This window comes from Pelodiscus sinensis, chromosome 1 (genome assembly GCF_049634645.1).
Source record: "Pelodiscus sinensis isolate JC-2024 chromosome 1, ASM4963464v1, whole genome shotgun sequence".
Lineage (NCBI taxonomy): Eukaryota > Metazoa > Chordata > Testudines > Trionychidae > Pelodiscus > Pelodiscus sinensis.
In genome coordinates, this window is record NC_134711.1 from 236,419,554 (window position 1) to 236,434,900 (window position 15,347).

A 15,347-nucleotide genomic window follows, 5' to 3' on the forward strand; every position below is an offset into this window, starting at 1 on the left:
CTTCCGAGTGCCCCTCTCCAGAGCTGTCCGGTTCCCCTCTCGGCTGGGGGGTCCCTCCTTTGGCAGGTGAGTGGTGCCACGCTCAGCTGGCTACCGAGGCAGGCAGCGAGCGGTCCGCGCTCCCCAGCCCAGGCGGCCCCCGCTCGCCAGCTGTTCGGGGCTGGAACACGCTCCGAGTCTCTCGCGCTCTCCCAATGGGGAGCGGCCCAATGAGCGGCGCGGCCGGGCGCTGCGTTGGCCAATGGGGCGGCGGGGGCGGCGCTGGTCTCCGCGCGCCCCAGTGGTGCCGCCGCCGGCAGCAGCAGCAGCGGGCGGGGGCTGTGCAGTGCGCTCGCCAGCCGGAGCCCGGCCGCGCTGCACAGCCACCCACCCACCGCGGCAGGCGCTGCCCGCCTCCCTCCCTGTGAGTGTCCGCGGCGGAGGAGCTTGAGCGCTGCTGGGAGGCCGGCTGGGTGGCGGCACCATGGCGGTGGAGGAAGAGGGGCTGCGCGTTTTCCAGAGCGTCAGGATTAAAATAGGTAAGAGCAGCAGACGGGGGCCTCCCCGGCCGCCAACAAAGGGCGCGAGGGGGCTCTCTGCCTCCTGGGCGTGGGGTCGACTCGCAGGCACCTCCTTGCGCTGGGAGCTGCCGAAGCCTTGGAGCTCCTAGCCCGCCTGCCTCCCGCTGCAGCGGCTGCTGAAGAGGCGCTGTGGGGTCCCGTTGCCTTTTACAGCAGCTGCGCTGCCTCATCCCTCCTAGCCGGGACGGCGTTGCACGCAGAGCGCCTCCAGCCTACCCTGCAGCTGCCCTGGCTGCTGCTTGTCCCTCCTGAAGTTTCTTTTCCGAGTCTCCTCCTCGGAGGGGCGGCGGGTGCCGGGAAGGACACTAGGGGTCTGTCTTGGCTGAAATGGGTTGCCTCGTTCCTTGAGATCGTGTCGTAATCTCCCAGCTAGAAAACTGACGCGCTGCAACAGCATCTTTGTCAGTTACAGATGGAAACTAAACAAAACTGCCTCTCCTCGAGCTTGTCTTTCAAACGCGTTCTCCCCACCCCTCGCGTCTGAGTGCCTTGGACACGGAGGATACAAATCTGTTTCCTAGATTCCTGGTCCCACTAGCGTTGGTGTCAGATTGAAATACGATACATATCCCACGCAAGAACCACCCGGCTCATTCTCCTCGTGAGCCCCAGGACTTGATTTTTTGCTAAATTGTTGCTGAAGGGGGTTGAAGACTAACATGCACATCAGTTTTGTGCATTGTTTCGTAAAACTGATATGGAGAAGTAGAATGGCATAACATGACTAGCAGTTGGTTCAACTTTAAGATTTCCATGCATGTTATGTTGGCACAATCTCGTGTATTGTGGAACCTCAGCTACTGCTATGTGGCTGTTGCAGAAGGTAGCTCAGGTTGTTTGAGATGCATTACTATTTTGGCTGCTGAGTGATTTCCAAACCACATTATTAGAAAGTAAGCGACAGATGTCACTGTGTTGTAGATTAAAACTCTCTCTGGTAGTGTTTTGAGTGTGCAGAGCTGTTGGGAAATCCCTTGTTTCCTTAACAGAATAAGCTCATTTTATTTTGAAGGGAAACACTTTATTTTGCTTTTTACCACACTATATGGGGCAATTGGGAGTTTGAAGGGAAGTTAAGGTGTCTAACTCCCACTCAGAGGCTAAGGGAGTTGGATGCTTAACTCCTATTTGTGCTTGTGTAAACTTGAAAAATCACTGTAATATTCCTAAAGGAAACTTAATGCCACCAACTGTAATGCAAGATAAAGTAAAACAAGTTAGAAAAGAAATCTCATTATTTAGGTAACACAATGGTATTTGAAGGAGATGGCAATATGATAATTCACTGTTAGGCTCCTTTCCTCATTGAGTTATGTAGTATCTTAAAAAAACAAAAATCCGGCACAACTGAAATAAATGTTTTGTGATCTCACGTGAGAAGTTACTTATGTATGTGAATCTGTGTAGTATGGCAGGCTGAGATTTTTCTCCTTCCAGGGAACTTGAAAGACATACATCCCATGTTTAATGTCCTGTTGTGGTAGGTGTATTAAAGGAGGAATGCATGGAATAGCAATATGTTCTAATTGAAGAAGTAATGGAAGAATTTCTGTCTATCATTTTGCATGAAAGAAAAAAACTGCAGGTAGGATAGCATTGACTGGAATTTGCTGAAGGAAGTAATGTGGTGTCATCATAACTGACACCGTAGAAATGTTTGAGTGACAGGGAAGATATAATTCAGCAAAACAGCATATGGTTTGAGATAAATCTAACCAAAGCAGTTGCTAAAATTAATCCCACTCAGAATTTTAATATCTGAACTTATATTAGAGTAATTTTTGATTGATATGCAGTACTAGTGTGGTGATTCATGGACACTTATGTACCATTGTGTAGTTTTCTCAATGTAGTATGTGTCATTGACACAAGAACACCTAACCCTTCTTTGTAAAATAAAGATCTTTTATCTAATGTGGCAAGAGTAACTCCAGTAGTTCAGGTTGCACAGTGGATTGATATGCACATGATATTTGACTGTTTAATCCAGTAGAGGGCAATAGTAAATGTACACAGGAGCCAATTTGTTCCTTCTGTTTAGTAGTAATGTATTTGAAATCATATTAATTAATTTTCATGGTAAGAGTTCCTGAAGAAATGCTTATATAACAAGTCTGTTAAAATGTTAAACGCTTATGGGACAGAGGTGAGAGTCATGTTAGCAAAACAGAGGTGGCACGATAGTTGCAGATTCTGAACTGACTTAAAAACAAAAAAAGTATGTCGATGTTTTTGTTTAGTAGGTCTTGTGATGTGGTTGTGACCTGCATAATTTTGCTAGGATGCTTCAGAGTTCCTACTATCCATCTCAAAGGTGGGGGGGGGGAGGGGGAAAATGGTCCCTATGTGTACCCAGGAGAAATAATACATAATATTTTCATTGCACTTAGTCTCTGTGAGGGCTTGGATTTTTTCCCAGATATCTACTATAGATATAAATATGAGAGGAAATGAGGGAAGTGGCCACAATCTACTTTTCAGCTTTTACGAGTGGAAGTCTCTTCGTTTCTATCTTTCCTGAAGTTTTTTGTGCCCGTCACCTAATATCCAGGTTCTCCCTTCCAGTAGTCCAGGTTGCAAAGTGGATTGATATGCACATATTTGACTGTTTAATCCAGTAGGGGGCAATAGTAAATGTACACAGGAGCCAACTAATTCCTTCTGTTTATATGTTCTGGATATAAAATACAGTTCATGGTGGGAAAGGCTCTGTCATTGTGCTTGAAAAGCAATCAGACTCTGGATCAGTTTTAATACTTTTTGGAAATTTATTCCTCAGCCACATTTCTTTGGACAAAATCACTTAGTACTCAGTCTTGTGAGCCATATTCTCTCAGGAGCATTTCTGTCATGTCATGGATGGAGAAATGGTCACACAGATCAGGGTCCTGACCTGCTGAGGACACTGAGGCTACATCTGCGCTGCAGGCTTCTTGCACAAGAAGCTTTTTGCAGAAGAGATAGTCCACACTACAAAAGCGCATCACAAAAATGATGCGCTTTTGCGCAAGAAAGCGTCCAGACTGCATGGATGCTCTCTCAAAAGAAAGCTCTGATTGCTGTTCACAGAATAGCCACCAGAGCACCTGTGCTTTTTGATTGTCTTTTTGCACAAAAAAACCCTGTTGTGAAAAAAGGTGTGTGGGGACAGGCAAGAGTTCTTGTGCAAAAAGGAGTTATTCCTCATAGAAAGAGGAACACCTGCATCACAAAACCCCCTCTGTTCTTTTGATTTACTGTAAATTTACTTGCACAAAAACGTGCTTGAGGTGTGGACACTGTGGGTTTTTGCACAAAAATGGCTGTTTTTGTGCAAAAACCCTGTAGTGTAGATGTATCCTGAAAGCCTTGACATAACAATTGAAGTGGTTTGTGAGAGTGGCTGGTGGTCTTGTGCTCGTGTGGCACCATGGGACTACCTTGTCTGGGAGGAAGGAGCAGTGTTTCCTAGTAAGCTTCTGATGGAAAAAGGCATTTTATACCACTAATGCTAACTGACTGTCCAGGCTAAATGAGTTTATTGAGCAGGACCACTTGAAGCCCAGTGGGGTGAGAACTCTTAACTTTTTACAATGTTTTTCTATTTTTGAAGAGGACTGTACTGTGTTTGCCTTCATTCAGCTTGAGTGAGTTGCCTTCTCTTTAGGACTTTGTTGTACAAACTTTTGTGACATTCTTGTGATTGCATTGTTTGTTTGTGTCTGTGGAGAATAACTTTCTATTTCCAGGTCTGGTATATCAGGAGCAGTGCAGTTGATGCTACAGACTAGATAAAAGAATCCGCATCATCCTGAGGCACTGCAGGAGAGGGTTTTTGGGAAAGAGAAGCTGTCACTACCAACTCTCCTTTTTGTGGTTGTCTCCATTGGAAAAACTCAGTGCTTGTCTGCTTTTGTTCATGGTTTCTCTCTTTTCCCCTAATTATGCTGCTTTCTTGTAATGATGTTATTCTAGAGGCAGAAATAAAAGGCTATTCATTGCCTTTGCTAAATATTTCCCTTCAAGGTCAGATTGTATCTGGAGTTACTTGGCTACTTTTTACTGAAACTGTATTTTCATTGAAAATTATTTTACAGGAATCTTATACATAAACAAAACAATGTGTCTTGTAAGACTAAACAAATGCTTCCTATTAGATTGCTACTTTAAGGAAGTGTGCAGCTCTGATATTTCCATGAGTCAGGGTTTCAGAACCTGAAAGGAAACAACTTAAGACTTGTGGCAGATGATTGGCTGGAAAAACTACAAAGCAAGTCCTTCTGCTTGGCAACATAGTCTGTTAATGATATTTAATAAATATGCTCTATTTAATTGATATCTTTTCTCCTTTGACTTGAGTCATTTTACTAAACTAGTTTCAACTTTCAAGTACAGAAATAAAAGTACAATACATATTTAGCATATTTTAGCATTTCTACTGTGGAAAGCTGTAACAGGGTAGTAGGAAAGAACAGATCTTACACTGCAGGAATTAAAGGCTTGTGTTACAATGGAAGTTACATTACAGTCATAGTGACCCCTTTTTGGCCTTAATCTATGAACTATGGTTTTAGTAAAATATTTAAATCTTGCAGTTGTATCCAGGAATGTAAAATTTATGCTATTCTCTTCATAGTGTAACTTTGCTTGTGAGTGTTCAGAATCATACGTAATAAAATGCAGTTGTTACAGTTGAATTCCACAGGGATTTCAACTACTTCCATCCCATTCTCAGCCAGGACCAATGTCCACAAGAGCTCCACTTCCTTGACACTACAGTACAATTATACAATGACCACATTTCCACCATCTTATACTGGAAACTTATGGGCCATTACTTACCTACATGCCTCCAGCTTGCATCCAAGACACATTTCTCAATCAATTGTTTAGAGCCAACCAGATTTGCTCCAGTCCCATAGGCAGAGACAAACACCTACATGATCCATATCAAGCATTGTTAAAACTTAAATACCCACCTGGAGAAGTGGAAAAAACAGATTGACTAAGCCAGATGAGTACACAGGTATCAGCTTCTTCAAGACAGGCCTAACCAGGGTTGCCAACTGTCAGTAAATTTACAGCCAGTCTGTAAAAAATTATCCAAAATTGGACATGTCCCTAAAAAAAATTTAGGTGTCTGTAAATGTTGTAAAAGTGCAATAAAATTTCAAAACCAGCAATTATTCTATAGCAATTAAATTTCTTCTGTGCTGCGGAGCAGCGGACATTAGATGTTTTCGTTGTTTATTTAGCTCTGTGGTGGAGGTGACGTAATGTGAATCACATGATCCAGGGCCATGACTGACTAAATGAAAGTGAGTTAAATAGCATATTGTTCTTGTGATGTATTAATGACAATGATTACTTTTCACTTTTGGCCATTTGTTAACTTAATATAGTATAAAAATTTCTATCCATAAATGTTTCCCATTTTGTCTGTAAATGAAATTTGTGTGGGTTGGCAACCCTGGGCCCAGCAAAGAGAACACCAGAACACCACTGGTCATCATCTACAGCCCCCCACTTAACCCCCTACAGTGCATTAGCCCCTTCTACAGCCTATCCTGGAAAATGACCCCTCAGTCTCATAGGCCTTGGGATACAGGTCAGTCCTCACCTACAGCCAACCCCCTAACCTAAAACAAATTCTTTCCAGCAGCCACACAGCATACCTCACCAAGGAACCCACCCCTGCAATAAACTTTGGTGCTCATTCTGTCCACACATCTATATGAGTGACATCATCACAGGACCCAACTACATAAGCCACCCCATCAGAGGCTCATACAACTGCACGTTTACCAATGTGATCTATGCCATCAAGTGCTAGCAATGTCTCTCTGCCATGTATATTTGGCCATACTGGACAATCTCTATGACAATGGATTAGTGGTCCCAAATCAGATATTTGAAATGGTAACACACAGAAACCTGTTGGGGAATATTTTAACTTGCCTGGGCCCTCACTAGTGGATCTAAAGGTGACAATATTATTACAAGGCAACTTAAAAAACCAGCTGGAGAGAGAAGCCGCAGAACTCTATTTCATTTACAAGTTTGACACCTGCAATAGAGGTTTAAACAAAGACCTTAATTGGATGGCCTGCATGTTCCACACCCTAATGACATAAAAAGCTAAACAGTGGGTACTTAAAACCCACTCTAATAGCCTCATTTACCATAGACACTCTAATTGACGATATTTTTTTCTCTTCTCTTTCCCTCCTCATCCCCACTTTCTCTTTTGTTTTTTGTCCCCGGACTCCTTAACTCCATTCATGTTGTGCCCACAAAAGCTCATGATACCATCTACATTTTTGTTTCTCGAAGGTGCCGCAAGACACTTAGTCTGTTACTGAATAAACTTTAAAAATAATAGACACGGCTACCTCGCTTAAACTTTAGTCAGAGTTGATTACCCTTTTATCTGTAGGGTGAAATGTTGAGATCAATCCTGCAGTATTTCTAGAAGCAGTCCCATAGATAGCAATCTCTTGTCAGAAAACTGATGGATTGAGCCCATCATGTGGAAGTCATGAGTGAAATAAGACTGGTTTCAGAACATAACTCATTGAGTGATTTCACTGTGTAACTTGGTATAGCTGATGTATCTTGCTCTGTAGAGAATTAGAACTGAAACTCCAAGAATGTTATAGTCTCCATGCTATGCCTGATTTTTTTGTTAGTAGTTTTCAGGAATACTGGAATGCATTCTCTGCATAGAAGAGAAGTACCATTTTAGAAATTATGCATTAGGTAGTACCTTATGTATAAAATGGGTCATTGTGGAAGTAGTAAAGGTCATTGTGTAAGTAGTAATTAAATCTGTAAAGTCATTGATTGAGACAGCAAGTGCATCACTGAGAAAATGGGAAATTACTCATTGATCTATGCTTAAAAAATGATTATGGTACTGTGAGGAATATATATTGTAAAATATGTTGGGGGGTGAGGAAGAATGATTTATTGATGAGATGATTCAAAATCAACAGATCAGCAAATGAAAAAACTAGGTGAAATTAATTGCTGGTCCTCATATTTAAGAATTCACAAGATAAGAATCTCACTACATTGTTAACAAGTACAACTGATAGCGTGTCATGGAAGAGGGCGGAGTGGTAATTTAAACAGCATTGCTTATTTGGGATGTTAGCAGTTAAGGTGTGAGACTAAATGGTATAAGGGGATTCATAGTAGACAGACTTTCATCTTTAGCTCACTGCTTAAAACCTTGCTCAGCTTGGTAGCAACCACATTTGATTGCTAACTGGTTATTCAGTGTGCTGTGTGGCAGGATCAGTGGTCAGTTCTCTTCCTTCTGAAAAGAGCACTACATATAATAGTCTGTTCTAAGGGTTGAATGAATATGCAGAAGAGACTCGCATCTGACCCTTAAGTGTGTCCCCACCATGTAATGACTGAAGTAAATTATTGAGGCAGTATGGTAAAGACTCTACTGCCATGGGTTTTTGTCCCTGTTGTAAGAATAGCAGAGGATGCTAGTCTTCAGAGCTGCCAGTCTGGAACCTTTCACGATTTCTAAATTAACTTAATCACATTTTGTAAAATTATACAGGTTCTGCGTATGCGAACAAAACCAAAGATGTTTCAGTTTTTGGAGAGTGAATTCTTGGTTAAGGTTATTAGGTCAAGAAAACAGATTAATTCAGGTCACTAGGGAGTCTGAACAGAACTTCCCAGCTCTTTTTTTTTCTTTCTTTCTGGAATTAGCAGATAGACTATCCTTTGATCCTACAGTCATGCTTAATAATGATTGTTCTTGCATCTTCAGAAATATAGTGAGGGAATTTTGTCTGAAGGTCAGATCACCGTGTTCTCCAATGGCAAGAGCTGCAGTGTACAGTACTTGATATCCTAATCAGTGACCATTTTCCAGAAAGTGCATTTGTCAATTTATCATTGTACTGAAAAATCTTCTTAGGATAGCTTTTATTGGTGGGTAATCATAGTTGCACTATTAGTTCCTGTGTTGTTTGCTTGCTGGGTTTAGCATTACTCCGATGCTAATCTCCCTCAATTTCATATACCAACATTGGGGCTTCTCACTTAGTTGTTGCACTAAGATTAATAGATTATTCATCCTGGCCACTTCCATTCAAGTTTACATTTCCTGTGCGACAATTAAGAATGGATAAGTACTTGAAATCAGTTGCCATGTAACATACTTGTTAACAATGTTCTGAATTTACATGAGGATTACAGATCCTACAGGCAGCACAGGTGGGACATGGTCTCTAGGGCCATATTTGCATGAGATAATGCTGAGATGCTGTGTCTACAATAATTGTTTATGGTTGATTGCTGTTCCCAAATGATTAGTTGATGATTACCAAGTTAATGGTTACCAAATAGTTACCATGGGCAAAAAAACTCAGAAGTAAATGGTGTAACTTTGGGCATCACTTTTGTCATGAATGCTAGTAAAAGAATTTGAACTTAAAATGTGAAGTACCATTTTTCCTATAAAAACAACTTCATAGTTAAGACTGAAACTGTCACATTAGTAGAAATTTTCAGTTGGTAAAAAGAAATGCATTGATTGTACGGGCTCGGGATATAAAATCTTGTATAATCATGTTTAACCGGTTAACCAATTAATGGATTAAAGGGTGAGCTGAAGTCAAGACTATACTTGGGTTTCTGTCACTGTGCTTGCTACTCAATTAAGATGTTAAATTTGGTCTGGAAGGATAATCTGCATTAGAAGGGCTGATAGCATATTTGCAGTGTCCCTTTTTCAAACAGTGAACATGCAGAATTCAAGACATTAATTTTATATAAATAGCAAGCAGAGCTTCAGGAACGCATGAAAGAGTTCTCTTCCTAACCTCGTTACGAATGCTACATACAAGTGTGTTAGTCTGTCAGTGACAGTTTGTGAATGGTTGGATTTCTATACAGTGATGAGTTGTTATTTCTCAAGCACTCACTACATTCTATCTTTTTTCATTAGTCTTTAAAGAAAATAATGGTAACTATCATTTTCAATAAGGACATAACCCAAATAGGTTTTATTTTTGTACTCAAATGTGTGTAATTTTCATTAGGGGGAAGTAATTTCACTTTTTATTTTTCAAATGTAGAAAAATTGGCAATTTGCAATACTGTGTTCTCAAATATGCTTCTGGTGATGACATTTACATATAGAAAACTAACATTAAAATGCTGCTTAGGCTGCAATGTCAAGCAGTAGAAAATTAGGAAATGTGAAATTCATGGTTTCTTTTGCAACCTTAATTCTGCTCCTTGTGCAATGACTCTGACTTATGGAAGTGTTAAAGTACCTCTTTGACGTGGAATTAGAAAGGAAAGAATAGACTGTTGTAGTACAACATCAGAGTATTTCTGAAAGCATTAATATTTCCATGCTTCTGACAGCTTGCTTTACTTTTAATCAAGAACACCCTCCCCCCAGAAAAACAAAACAAAACAGAGTGGTGGCCTTCACAAGCCTTTAGTTTGATTTCTTGCTTGTATTTCCCAGCTGGTGTTAGAGTACATCTGGAATCTATGAAATTCCTTTCTTTGTTCATCATTTCCTGCTTCATTCAATGCTGTAGTGTGGGAATCTGAAAGCGTATTTCTCTAGGCTTACAAGGTAAGCACTAAAAGATAACACTTTTTTAGTGGTGGTCAATTTTTTGTGTGTATTTTACAGTGTAGTTTACTATACTGCTTAACTTCTAAAATGTGCAGTTTCAGTATTCCAGTCAAAGTTGGCCTCGCTGAGTCTCTGGCAATAGTTCAACCTGCTTATAGAGTATTGAGGAGGGAAGCAGAAAAGGGAAAGAACAGAATCTGCTGCAGCACAATGAATGCAGAAGTTGGGGGCCTGCAAGAGCACTCCAAAACCTTGCCACTACACGCTCTGGTAAGAAAAAACTTCCCTCCAAAATCCTAATACAGGCAGTCCCCGAGTTACGTGGATCCGACTTATGTCGGATCCGCAGTTACGAGCGGGGTTTTTCTTGCCCCGGAGGACGGGAGCAGCGGGACGCCCAGATGCACCGTGGTCCCGCCGCCCGCGTCCTACGGGGCGAGAAAAGCTGCTCCACGTCTCCCTGGTCTGCTGTGGGGGGAGCCCCCCCCAGCAGACCAGGGAGACGCGGAGCAAAGCCGCGGAGCACGCGGGCAGCGGGACAGCCCAGACGCGCCGCGGCTGTCCCGCTGCCGGCGTCCTCTGAGGCTTTGCTCCCCGTCTCCCTGGTCTGCTGGGGGGGGAAAGTCCCCCCCAGCAGACCAGGGGGACGCGGAGCGGAGACGCGGAGCAAAGCTGCGGAGGACGCCGGCAGCGGGACATCCGCGGCGCATCTGGGCTGTCCCGCTGCCCGTGTGCTCCCCGGCTTTGCTCCGCGTCTCCCTGGTCTGCTGGGGGGCATCCCCCCCAGCAGACTAGGGAGACGCGGAGCAAAGTTGCGGCGGGACCGCGGTACGTCTCGGTCCGCCGCCCGTGTCTCCCTGGTCTGCTGGGGGGGGGGGGCGCAGCTAGTGCGCACCCTCCCCCCCCCCCCCAGCAGACCAGGCTTTTCTCCGGATGCCTGTGGTAGAGCAGCTGGGGCGCTGCTGGTTGGTCCCGCAGCGCCGCTCTGGGTGCTACTGGACCAACCTGGCAGCACCCCAGCTGCTCTGCCCCAAGCGTCCCCAAGTCAGCCGCTGCTGAAACTGACCAGCGCTGACTACAGGAAGCCTGAGGTAGAGTTGCTCTGCCCCAGGCTTCCTGGAATCAGCCGCTGGTCAGTTTCAGCAGCAGCTGACTTGGGGACACCTGGGGTTCTTAAGTTGAATCTGTATGTAAGTCGGAACTGGCGTCCAGATTCAGCCTGTTGAAACTGATCAGCGGCTGATTCCAGGAAGCCCGGGGCAGAGCAACTCTGCCTCGGGCTTCCTGTAGTCAGCCGCTTGTCAGTTTCAGCAGCGGCTGAATCTGGATGCCAGTTCCGACTTACATACAGATTCAACTTAAGAACAAACGTACAGTCCCTATCTTGTACGTAACCCGGGGACTGCCTGTATCCAGATGTTGGGGAATCCGCTGCCACCCAAGTAATTCCAAGGAAAATCAGGGAAGAGATCACTTGGGAAATCTCCTCCCTAAAGTAAAACTCTCCCTCTGCCCCAACCTCCGTTTTGCTTGGAGTTTGGGGAAAAACAGAAGGAATCTACAGACAGATAATGGACTCTGCTCTTTTAACTAGGCCCTGAGTCCTAAGGACACAACAATCAACCAATACTAGTTAATTAAAAAACAAGAAAACAATCCTTTATTATCAAAACAAAACTACAGTTGCAAGCATAGTAAAGTGGCTACATGGAAAGAGCCACCAATTGATATAGATACTCAGGGAAACTCCCTGGGCTAAAAGACTTAGTTACAAAAGAAAAAAACACAATTAACAGCTCAGACATTATTTCCAAATCTCCAAACAAGGAAAACAACAAATCCTGATGGACTATCTAAACTTTTCCCTACTTACACACTGTAAGAAGTCCATTCTTGGAGGATGAAGTGTCTCCCATCTCCCTCAATAGAAACCGCTCTGCAGCTCAAACAAAAAAGTGAGAGAAACCCCTTTTTTCCAGTTTGAAATTCCTATCTGCATTGTTGTTCGCTGACCACCCAATACTTGGGTAGGTACAGGAGATATTAGTTAACCCTTTAGTCACTGGGTGCCGTTACGAAATTCAACCCTGTTTTTGTAGAAAGTGTGGAATGTTACTTATTACTGTTGTTTTTTTGGAGTTCTAATTTGGAAAGATTGTAGCTGAGGTGTAGAATAACATGAGCACAGCCTTGAACAGTTAATTTTTAAACATTCTTTTTTGTGAGCATGCCTGAAGGCATAGGTTGTGTGAGTCTCTGAGTGATCCAGAAACAATGTTCAGCTTAGAAAAGTGGATGCAAGCATGTGAATTACCTTGTTACAGAAAGAACACCCACAAGAGAGTCTTGAGACTTTTGCTGTTCTGATTGACCAGAAGTTGGTCTTCCGTTTTGGTAATAGTTTTAGTTTCTCCTGGAAAAACATCTAATAAAGAATACTGTGTGTTTATTATGAATGCTTACATACTCAGCTGCTGACTTTGGGAACCCGTCGCCCATCAATATTCACACTTTTGTAGTGTGGACAACTCTTAATAGCAGGTGCCTTGTGAACACTTCCTGCCCCCTCCCCCACACCTGTTCATAACTTCACAGAGTAGCACCCCCTCCTATTCATGTTGAATTATGTGATATCCCTGTGAGAACTACCTCAAGTGCTTGCACGGAGAACTCAGTATTAGGGAAGTATTTTTATTTTTAGCTGTCTCTTTTAATGCAGTTTTTCATATAGAAGTGAGGAGGGGAGCCACTACTTCTCTAAATGGGGTCTGTGGAAAGCAAGAACTGCTGACTTCAGCTATCTTTTTAACTTTATCTCTCTCTGAATTTTAATGTTGCTGTTATATCTCTGGTTACATTAAAAGGCCAATATAGCAGTCATATTATATTTAATGGTGGTAACATGAAAAAACCTTGAGTTATAGGAATTATTTTCCCTGGCAACATACACAGAAGTTCTGTTATGCAATTTCAGAATCCTAAATGTAGGTAAGTGACATTCTTCAGTTATCAGGGGTGGTGGAGGGAAGCATGGGTGCAGGTTATTCTTGGGACACTGTTCTAAATAAATAAAAATCCTGATCAAAATGACATGGGGCGATGATGATGAGATTTAGGTATAGTATGGAGATGGCACTGGCTTCAGTGATTGAGCTGTTTTCTGCTCTTAGGCAAAGGTGTCCAGTAGATTAGAGTAGAAATAAGCAGCCGAGGCTAGTAAGTGGCCCGCATTAGTGGCCCTCCATCTCAGTGGGTTGCAAGATTGTCATAATCAAGATAGTCTCCTGGGATAGGGTAGTTTGCTAACTGTGCTCATGTGCCCATAATTTGCAGGATGTGCCAATTGACCCTAAGCAGCTTTTTGAGGAGATGCAGAGGGAGGGCACAGTTCTCATGGTCAGTATTGTGTGCAATCAGCATGCACCTCATTTAATGTGCCCTTGCTTTATGTTCAAGTTGCTTTAATAATACCAATAGGAAGAAAATGAATTAGGTGGAAACCAGCAGAATCTGGTAGTTCTGTGCATGGATAATGATGGGCCACAGGTTCCCCACCACTGTATTAGAAGCTAATTGCCATGCCACGGATATATGGCTTTACTGTGCATATGTACATGCACTGCTTTCTAATGGACAACATTGTCTACCCAGCACCTCTTACTTCATTTAAAATGCGGAGGCAGCGCAGGTGGCTGCTCAGTCCCAGTTCGAGCCAGCTCCTGGAGCTATCCCCATTGCCACTCTGCAGAGCTGTCCTGTCAACTAATTGTATAGTTGATACAAATTGAATTGACTATATGAATAGTCCGATAACCAGATTTTAACATCCTTAGCTCAATGGCAACACTGATACTTACTGGCTAACCCTTTCGTATTTTACATCCCTACTTTGTGTGCATTATGATAGTATGGGATCATGTAATTTCTTTTTTCAGCAAGAGAAAAAGTACACACCTTAAACAGTGCACAGTGTGGGCGGTGCTCATTTGAGCACCTCTTCAATACTTTTTCTTCTAAGTGTTCAGTGTGTAGCCCCAGACCTTTTTTCTAGAGTTCTGCACAGATACAAAATTTGTACCCGCATCCACTGACATGGATACCCATGGATATAAAGTGGATATCCACAGATTTGCAGGGCTCTTTTTATTGTATTTTTTTTCCCTGTGAGAGATGGAGCGAGATTAATTCCTCACTGCAAAATGGGAATGAGGCACAGAAATTGACTTTAAAAAAATCCACTAATTTTGTATCCCCAGTTTGAGGCATCTACTACCTGATTTGTCAGAAAATATAGCTCTTTATAGCCCTTTATGTGTTCAGAGCACAGCTCCTGTTGACTTCAGTTGTACTTGAGATTGCTCAGTTCTTCTGCAAATTAGGAATTCAGAAAACGAGGAACACACCATTAGTGACACTGTGAAAAGTTTAGTTTAAGTCACTTATACAGTATCATATAGAGCTCTGAGCAACAGGCAGGAGCAAAATTCAGTTCTTCAGGACAGAATTCAACTGCCTTAACCAGGAGAGCATTTTCTCTTCCTATCATCCCCACCCCTTTCTCATTCACTACACATCTTTTCACCTTTGCGGTAAATAAGGTCCTGCAGACAAATCTCCTGTAATGCGCTATCATGATTAATTCCCAGAGCAGGTCCATTGGTGCACAGAGTGATTAAGGGAATAAAATAGCATTTAATGATTTCTCCTGGCTCAGTTTCTCTCTCTCCTCTCCCTCACTTTTCCAGATACTTATCCTCCTTTTGGTTCAGGCAGCTTCTTCATACAAGGCTCCTGACCCCGCAGGGGCAGCCAAGAATTGCAATTCCTGCTTACTCTCAGGCTGAAACATGCTCAGTGTGGACAAGTTCTTTGGGATATTAAGCTGCAAAGCTCTAGCAAGTTGCTGAGTTTGTACAAATTACATATCCTCCTCTCTCCCCCAAAAGGCTTATAACTTGGCCAGATTTAGGCATATTTTCATGAGAACGCCAAAAGACTGATCTTTGACAAAAAGGCCATTCTACCAAATTTCAAGCCTTTCTGCTCTGACTTTCATTTTTGTGGAGTGTTCTCACATTGCTGCATGTTGCAACATCCATTCCCTCACTTCTGCAAACTGACAGTATGTAGTACTTTTAGTATAGCAGTAACCCCTACAAGCCCCAGTCAGACATCAAGTGCAT

At 42.8% G+C, this 15,347-nt stretch overlaps 1 protein-coding gene across 2 annotated transcripts in view; it reads left to right on the forward strand.

Moving 5' to 3' along the window:
* The first annotated feature begins 299 nt into the window (after window positions 1-299).
* The window catches only part of RASA3 (RAS p21 protein activator 3), a 173,255-nt gene continuing 158,207 nt past the window's right edge, over window positions 300-15,347 (forward strand). Inside the window, exon 1 of one of the 2 annotated variants that reach the window (XM_025186286.2) lies at window positions 300-518. In XM_025186286.2, the coding sequence (XP_025042071.2) occupies window positions 464-518 (55 nt within the window). In that variant the 5' untranslated portion in view covers window positions 300-463. Of the gene's footprint in view, window positions 519-10,049; window positions 10,162-15,347 lie in introns of those variants that run through there. The other variant, XM_075918255.1, reaches the window with a different exon arrangement.